The 9,298-nt window shown below is 44.5% G+C and overlaps 1 protein-coding gene across 1 annotated transcript; it reads left to right on the plus strand.

The window, feature by feature from the left end:
- The first annotated feature begins 60 nt into the window (after window positions 1-60).
- LOC128330850 (olfactory receptor 4Q3-like) lies at window positions 61-1,053 on the plus strand. The gene has a single exon (XM_053264215.1). It carries the CDS (start codon window positions 61-63, stop codon window positions 1,051-1,053), a length of 993 nt encoding a protein of 330 aa, XP_053120190.1.
- The last annotated feature ends 8,245 nt before the right edge of the window (window positions 1,054-9,298 follow it).

The raw sequence follows: 9,298 nt of genomic DNA on the forward strand, positions 1-9,298 counted from the left end.
GGAAGCAGATTAACTCTTTCATTTTTTTTTTTCAGCTAGAACTGTTCACAAGCTCTCAGCATGAATGGATCAACCATTACAGAGTTCATTTTGCTGGGCTTCTCCTGCTCCCGCACTGCCCAACTCTTCATTTTTGCACTGGTCTCGGCCTGCTACACCACCATCCTTCTGGGCAATGTTCTGATCATGTTGACTGTGTGGTCAGAGCCTCAGCTCTTCCAATGCCCCATGTATTTCTTCCTCGCCAGTCTATCCCTCATTGATATGTCTTTGGGCTCAGTAGCAGCTCCAAAGTTAGTGACTGATTTGTTGAACAATGGGGGTACCATTTCCTATGTGGGCTGTATAGCTCAGATATTTGGTCTCCACCTCTTTGCGGGTGCAGAGATGTTTCTCCTCACCCTCATGGCCTACGATCGCTACGTAGCCATTTGCCACCCACTGAGGTACACGACCATCATGAATCAGCAATGTTGCTTCCGTCTCCTCATGCTTTGCTGGATCGGAGCCTTCATTCATTCCACTTTCCACATGGTGGTGCTTGCCCAGCTCCCATTCTGTGGGCCCAACATGCTAAACAATTTCTTCTGTGACATCCCCCAGGTAATCAAGTTGGCCTGCTCAGACATCTATGTTGCTGAGATACTCATATTGTTCAATGACAGCCTGGTAACTCTCCCCTGCTTTCTGAGCTTGCTGGTATCATACGTGACCATCTTGGCTACCTTCTGTGGCCGTTTTGGAAAGAGCAGCAGGAAGACCTTGTCCACCTGCAGTTCCCACCTGACAGTAGTTGGCTTGTTCTATATGCCCATTGTCTTTGTCTATATCAAGCCCTCTTCCCACTCCCAGCTGGAGAAGATGGCCTCTGTGTTCTACATGGTGGTCACCCCTGCCCTCAATCCCTTGATCTACTCTCTGAGGAACCAAGAAATGAAGGGAGCCATCGGGAAGCTGAAAAGGAAGTGCAAGCTCTTTCTGCTGCCTTCAGGGGACCAAATGTGTGAAATTTCCTTTTCTTACCAAAGACATTGTTGTGCATATGAATGCTAAGGTTCATGAGCTTTAGGTTTCTTGCAAATTTATTAAATGCTGATATGTTGTTAGTGGAGATTACCTTGCAAAATTATTATTGATGAGATGGTTAGTATTGCGTTTTTTGTTATGCTATTTATTGTAATTATTCATTTGAATGTATTTGATTGGATTGGAAGATTGTAGAATCTGATCTTTGTTATGTCATATTGTCACTTTGGTATTCCTGTGGTTTGTAAATTCTCCACACATTTAATATTTCTTGTTGGAATATTGTTCATGCCTTTTGGTTATTAATTCAGGAATATCAGAGTGGCCCATTACAAGAGTTACAAATCAAACCAATGTGCCTTTTCAACTATACAGCCATGCACCCGAACCCCATACACTTGTGCAGCTCTCCAAATGCATAATGCACATATTAGAGCCATTCACACGATCATAGTCCGGGAAGGAGATGCCTCCTACCCTAATTTGGGAGCCATGCACACACCCATTTGCAGACTGTCTCTCAGTTAAAACCAAGGCTGGAGATGCCTTCCTTGCTTTTGTGCTATGCAGCGGCTGGGTCAGAGAGATTTCCCACTTATTTCATTCAGCAGCTGGGTAGAGCTGTTGGGTAAGCAGGGCTGGCCTGCCCAATAAGTGAGCTAAGTGTCTGGGACCCAGGGTCACCACATGGGACCCATGGTCATCAGCCATGCTTGCAGGGTGACGGTGGCTGAGGGTGGGGAATGAGGAACATCTGTATGCTTGCCCACCCTCCTCGCTACCATTGCCACTGCCTCCATTTGCTTCTTTCACAGTAAGTGCAGGCTGCAGCAGTGATGGTGGTGAGGAGGATAGGTGAATGAATAGGTGGGTGTTCCCCATGGCCCACCTGCCCACTCTCTCTCTGCACTACCTCCGCAACTCTGTGGTTAAAGGCAGTGGCAATGAAGGCAGGCACACACTCCACACGTTGCCTGTCCACCCATCTGCCCTACTCCTCTGTGTTTAACCATGGTGAAGGCTTTGCCCAGGAGGGAGCCTGGGTGGGCAGTGGGGTCACTTGGGCCCACCTCAGTGGACTCCACTGGGGTTGCCCTTGATAGCCCTTTGGGTGGGGGAGGATCTTACCCACCTGCTGTTTAGCACAACGTCATGGATGGAGCTTCTGATTTTGATATGCAAACCAATTGTAATTGTTAGTTCTGGTTTATTTTGATTGGATTAAAAGATTGTAGGATGTCATCGTGTTTATGTGGTTTGTAAAATGTTCTGAATACTATACCAAAAAACAAGAAATGATTGTAAGAACTAATCAACCTACTTTCCTTTCACTATAGTTTTAATTGATAATTGGAATATTCAAATTAATGTAGTTTCTGTTGTTCAATACCAAATGCAATATGCAGGATACAGTAAATGAGTAGTCACGAGAGCCCCACATCTGTAAGAACAGAGTGTACCATGCGTCATTGGAGGATGGCAATGAGATAATGACATCATTATAAAACACACCATTGAAATGTCCCTTTGTGGTACTACAACTATACTAAATTTCATCCAAATTTGTCCAGGCATCGCAAAGTTGTACGGGGGAACACATGCACAGCTGCCATCTTGAAAAGTGATTAATTTCTGTTCTGTGATTTCTAAAATGGGATATCAAGGTTTAATATCCCCTCCAATCCTAACATGTATACCATATTTGGTGCAAATCGGTTCAACAGTTCACATGTTAGCCCACTTCCATGTCAAATGTTCAAGCATCTGCCACCTTGAACCATTGTGGATGACAGCATCACAAAATATTCCATTCAAGTTTCCCTGTGTGGCACTACAAACTGTACCGGGTTTGGTTAAATTGGTTCAGGCATTGTGAAATTGTTGGGGGGCACACACATAAGGATGGATGGACACACAGACACACACATGGACAGCAAGGGGACTCATAAAGCTACTTTGCATGAGGAAGATAGGCTAAAAACTCTCCCTTCAAATGTCCCTATGGGGCAGTACAAACTGTACCACATCTGGTCCAATTTTGTCCAGGTGATGATCCAAAAGTTATGAGGGTGGAAGACACATGTTTGGTGCAAATTGGTTAGCTGGTCCACATTTTAGCAAGCTTCAAATGTTTAGGTGACCACCATCTTGAACTGGAGGGGATGACATCATCATAAAGTATGCCATTGAGGTCTCCCTATGTGGCACTACAACTCTTACAACTTTTGTCCTACCCCATCCAGGCATTGCGAAGGTGTCAGGGGAATGCACACATGTACACAGCCAGATGGATGGTCAGAAGGACACATGGATGGACAGACACATGGATGGACACACGGACACACACAGAGACAACAAAGCATTCTCTTGAGGCTCATTTCCATGACACCATAGAAATGTCTCTATGGGGCACTGCAACTGTACTGCATTTGATCCAAATTGGACCAGGCTTTGCAAAGTTGTTAGGGGACACACACGTGTGCATGAGCATACACACGCAGAAAGGGACCAACATACACATGGGCATCAGGGGGATCTCGTAAGAGAGTTAGTGTCATATAGTAGCTAGATTGGATTCAAACTGGAGAAACAGATTATTCAGGTCCTTGCACAGATGAATAGCCCTGAGCAAGTTGATGAGGTGGTTCTCACGACTGCCAAAGAGCGGGCTAAGAGCCTAGCCTGCTTTTTGGCGGTCATGTGCTGCAACAGGAGCCACGCGGCTCCTGGCAGCAAACTCTGCTAATTCCCCCTCCCCATAGGTCGTGTGTCACGGCTCCGCGCCACGGCAACACATGAGGAGACCCATGGCTGGGAGTCTTCTTGCAGCCTCCTGGGCTCAGGGGTCTCTCCAGGATGCCTGGCACTTCTGGGGTCAGCCCCCGCTGGCTCCATGACGAAGTTGGCAGTCGTGTGGGCGGCCAATCCATCCACCCAGGACTTCCTGCCTGCTCGTCTGCAGCTAAGCCCGCTCTCCCAGCACTCCCCCTAGAGGCAAGTCTCACTATCTAGCAGTCTAATCTATCTGACAAAGTTGTTTTAAGTAGGCATAATTGTGCTTCTTATTCTTCTCAGTTGATGCTGCCTGAGGAAGTGGACAAGATCCTGGGCAGTGTGTGGGAAACATCGTGAGCTCTGGACCCTTCTCCTTCATGGCTAATAAAATCTGTTAGGGAAGGTACAGGCAGGTAGATGAAACCTATAATCAACGATTCATTAATGGAGGGCAAGATACCATCTAGCCTCAAACAAGCAGTGGTAAGACCATTACTAAAAGAGCCCTCCCTTGATCCCTCCAACCTTGATAACTACCAGATTGATTCAAATCTAGCCAGACCAGGCCTGTTCAACTTTGCCCCCCAGCTGGTTTTAGACTACAACTCTCATAATCCCCAGCCACAGTGGCCAATAGCCAGGGAATGTGGGAGTTGTAGGCCAACATCTGCAGGCGGGCTGAAGCCAAGCAGCCCTTATCTAGACACTTTTCAGTCTGGCTTTCCCCCTGAGTTTGGGACTGAAAATGCCTTGGTCACCCTGGTGAATGACCTTCACTTGGAACTAGACAGGGGGTGTGTGTCCCTGTTGGTTCTGCTAGATCTCTCAACTGTGTTTGATACCATCAACCATGGAAGCCTTCAAGACCACTCTCAGGTATAGGAATCAGAGCGGTGCCTTAGAGTGAGTCCAGTCCTTTCTTGGGAGAAAGTGCCAGAAGGTGGTGCTTGAGGACTGATGCCTTGGCCTCTGGCCTCTGGGGTCTTGCGAGGCTCAGTTTTGTCCCCTCCATGCTGTTTAACATCTACCGGAAACTGTTGGGAGAGGTCATCAGAGGTTTGGATCAAAGTGTCATCAATATGCAGATGACACTCAGCACTGCCTCCTTATATCAGATCCTAGGAAAGCCATTGATGTACTGAACTGGGGGCTGGAGGCAGTGATGGGCTGGATGTGGGCTAGCAAACTGAGGTTAAGCCAGACAAGATGGAGATGCTGTTTGTCAGTAGGAAAGCCGATCAGGATGGGGGGATTCAATCATTTCTGGATAGGGTTGTACTTCCTTTGAAAGAGCAAGTGCGCAGCTTGGGGGTATTGCTGGACCCAACTCTGGTTTTGGATGCCCTGGTGGAGATGGTAGCTAGGGTTCTTTTTGGAACTGCTCACATGGAACACATTACATCTATTTTGAAAGAGCTGCACTGGCTGCTAATTTGTTTCCGGATCCAATTCAAGTTGCTGGATATTACCTTTAAAATCCTGAATCATTTGGGCCCTGGATATCTGAAGGACAGCCTGCTCCCATAGGTTTCTACCTATTCAACAAGGTCATTAGAGGGGGCTTTGCTCCATGTGCAACATTGAGAGAGGCTAAATTTGTGTGTATGCAGGACAGGGCCTTTTTTGTTGTTGCCCTCAGACTCTGGAATGTTCTCCAAGTGAGTGTCCACACTTTGACATTTGTGGCTGCTTTTAAAACCACCACCACCACCTTTTCATTTATTCAGGCTTTTACCGCTTAGGGGTTGTCAGGTTTCTCAGCTCTCCTGCTATGTGCCAAGTTAGCAGGGGTAACTTTGCCAGGTTACCCCTGCTAACTTGGCAAAGAGGCACCTTTTAACGTGGTGATGCTCTTTATTTAGCAGGGGGAGAGTAACTCTCCCTGTCCACCACAGTACCTCTAGTGACTGTTGCTGGTGTCTATCTTATGTTTCTTTTTAGATTGTGAGCTCTTCGGGGACCGGGTTCCATCTTATTTGTTTGTTATTTCTCTGTGTAAACCACCCTGAGCCATTTTTGGAAGAGTGGTATAGAAATTGAATGAATGAATGAATGAATGAATGTGTCTTTGTCTTTTACAGGTATATGGCTGTTGCTTTGGGGTGTTTTTATGGTTTTTATTGTTTTAATCAAATTTAATGTTTTAATGTGCTTTTTATGGAGTTTTATTGAATTTTAATTTTTGTAGACCACCTTCAGATAAGTTTTATGAAAAGTGGTATAGAAATTGACTTATGGATGAATGAATGAATGAATGAATGAATGAATAGGAACTGGGAAATATGCCATCCTTTCTGGACTCCTTGGAAGAAGGGCAGTAGAAAAACGATATTAAATTCTACTGGCATGGGCTCAGTTCTCAGGAGAGTCGCAGGGGAGTCCCTGCCAGTGCCTCCACATTCTAGAGTCTCATTGTTCACAGATAGTTCAAAACTTCTTTCGATCTTAATTACCCTGTTTGGGACCCAACAGCAGGGGGTGCTCTCCAGAGTGCTGACACCTTCATTACCACTAAGAAATGACATCAGGCATTGTTCACAGAGAGTGGAATCCAAGGACCTCAGATTGCAGGAGGGTTATCTACAGAGAAATTCAACGTGAGTTCTTCTCTTGGATTCAAGGTGAGGTGAAAGAACTTTAAAGGAAGCAATCATTCTCACGACGATTCCCTTTTTTCATATTTGCATGGAGGATTTTTGTCATCCAGGCACTGTATATTCTGGCTTTTAAAGGGGTATCCTGGACCTTGCTACTTTATCTCTCTCCCTTCCCATTTGATCACCTGGATTTCATGAATCTCTTTTGGTTATCCTTGCTAAACACTCTTGAAATATCACAATGCTTGGAGGATTAGTATTTCTTTGGATGAAGTATTACTAGTTCTGATGTAAAGTACCAGCAACAGATCTGCTTTGAATTGCAGAAAGAGTGAGTAGGATCATCATTTTTTTTTTAACTTTAGCCCTATTCAAGCTGTCTGTACATTGTTACAATTATGATATATACCGTTACCATTTCAGGCCAAAAACAGGGAGAGAGATTTGGTAACTATCCAATCTCAGGTTTCCTCAACCAATCTCTGAAATCTACCCAAGGAGGATTTCCTGAGTTGTGGGATGGAGGTAGTAGTGATCTTTGTCAATTTTTTGAACAATGTCGCTGCAAGTAGCATTAGGTGTTGTCTATTTTAGAAGTGGAGAGCTAATTTGGCAGTAGCAAGCAAGCATGTACTGACTCCTTTACCAAGCAGGATTCACCTAGATTTGCATTTAGATGTGTGGCTACATTTGAGCACTGTTTTTCAACATGTTACCAATCTAGAAGAGCACTCCAGGAGTGCTCCCATGACACAGGCAAACTCCAAAAAGCATGTGTTTATCTTGCACATGAGCGGAAGAGTCCTGCTGCTTCGGAAGCATGGCAGCAGGGACTAGTGCTTAACTGATGTTAGGACCCCACACACTTTGTTGGTCAGGATGTCAGCCATCCATTGATTTACTTCTAGAGAAATAAAGCATATTAACCTTCTAAGTGAAGATGGGCTTGCTTGCTTGCTTTGTTTTTCAAACCTAGGTTTTATGTTTGAGACTGACAATCTAATCTTGGACTCCCAGTGATTTTCACTAAGTATGTATGTATGTATTTATGTATTTATTTGACTTCTACACCGCCCTTCCAAAAATGGCTCAGGGTGGTTTACATGAAAAGAAAACTAAAATCAATTAACTATTAAAATCAAAAACTGTAAAAACAACATAAAACCATTGTCAAAACCATTAAAACCGTTTTTAAAACCCTGGAAAAACCAGGCCAAACCTTTACGGTTTAAGAACAGTTAAAAAAACCCTAGAAGGCAAAGCCAAGCAGATAGGTCTTAAGGGCTCTCCTGAAGTTCAAAAGTGAACTCAGATTGCAGATTACTGCCAGGAGTGCATTCCACAGCCCAGGAGCAGCCACAGAGAAGGCCCTCCTCTGAGTCGCCACAAGACATGTTGGTGGCAACAAGATGGACTTCCTCAGATGACCTTAATGTGCAGTGTGGATCGTGCAGAAGAAGGCACTCTCTAAGATAACTCAGACATAATTTGCTTATTAGAGCAGCAAGTACTGAAAACACTGATTCAAACAAGCAGGAATCGAGCCAAGGGAGTCAGTATTTCCATGACTTTCTCAGTTGATTCTTTATACTCGGCTTGCACACTAATCTATTGTACAGTCATATGTGTTTTACTGTAAAGGACTGTTCTTATGTTCATATTAAAAGTGAACCTGGGTCCAGGCCTCTCAAATGCTTGGTGCAGTCAGGAAGGGTGCTGTTGTACCGGTGTTCAGTGTAACATGTGAACATGCGTACAGTTGTATACCTATGTATACTTCATGGTATGAGTGTTGCACATAAAATGTGAATAGGGCTTTCAGGGGCATAGCAAGGTCGGAGTGGGCCCAGAGACAAGATTTTAAAATGCCCCCCCCCCCTCACTGAAGCTCAGCTCATGAAGTAAAGAAAGTTTTGTAAATTGTGGATGATGCAAGTCATTTAATGGTACTAGAGAAAGACATGCTGTTCTGGTAGCTCCAGGTCTTAACACTCACATCAATTTTGGAGGATGAATACAACTGAAGGAAGCCCGGGCGGTTGCGTGGCTGGGGGAGTCAGTCATGTGACTTGCCTCCAGGGGCCCCCCCAAGGCAGTGGGCCCCCAGACAACTGACTTCTCTTGCCCTATTATAGTTACGCCCCTCAGGGCTTTAGAACTGTGTGTTTTTGGTGGTGTGGGGGCAATATGCACCTTTCAAATTGTAAAAACTGGTTTCAAGTGAAAAATACCAGGGTACAAAGAAGTAAGAGAACACAGACAAACACAAACACACACTTACAGAAGTAGAAGCCTTCTTATAGCTGTTATTCTTTCAAGAAAAATTAGGAGTGACTGGTTTGAGAGTGGTGTGTATCACAATGCATGAGTGAGTGAGAGGAAACAGCATGGGAACTTGTGCCTCAAGTCAGAGAGAAGAGGTTGAACATGGAATTTCTACATTATATGTATAATGCCTATGAATATGGAGTCTCCACGTATCTAGCACCAGTATCGGAGGTCCTTTGTTGACTGGGAAAAGTCATTTTGCATAAATTACACTGATAGGAAAGTTCAAGAAATAAATTTTGAAGAATTTGTTCGTACATTTGTTTGTTTGTTGTGTGTTATAAAGTCATATTCCGCAATTTCCCACAGATATAAAATTCAGTATACACAAACCTATCACCGAACATAGCTGAATGCACTGCTTTTTACACTGGAATATACTTGGGGAATTTTAAAAAAATATTGAAGAAATTCTAAATATCAGGCTTCCTGATTACTTTGTGTGAAGCAACGTGTCTCCAGTCTAACAGAGTGCTCCTGGAGGACAGGCAAACTCCAAAAAGTAGCTGAGCTCTTCCACATGAGCAGAAGAGTACTTGCGCTTTGGAAGTACTGTAGACCAATGCAGGCTA

The sequence above is a fragment of the Hemicordylus capensis genome, chromosome 6, assembly GCF_027244095.1.
Source record: "Hemicordylus capensis ecotype Gifberg chromosome 6, rHemCap1.1.pri, whole genome shotgun sequence".
NCBI classification, from domain to species: Eukaryota; Metazoa; Chordata; class Lepidosauria; order Squamata; family Cordylidae; genus Hemicordylus; species Hemicordylus capensis.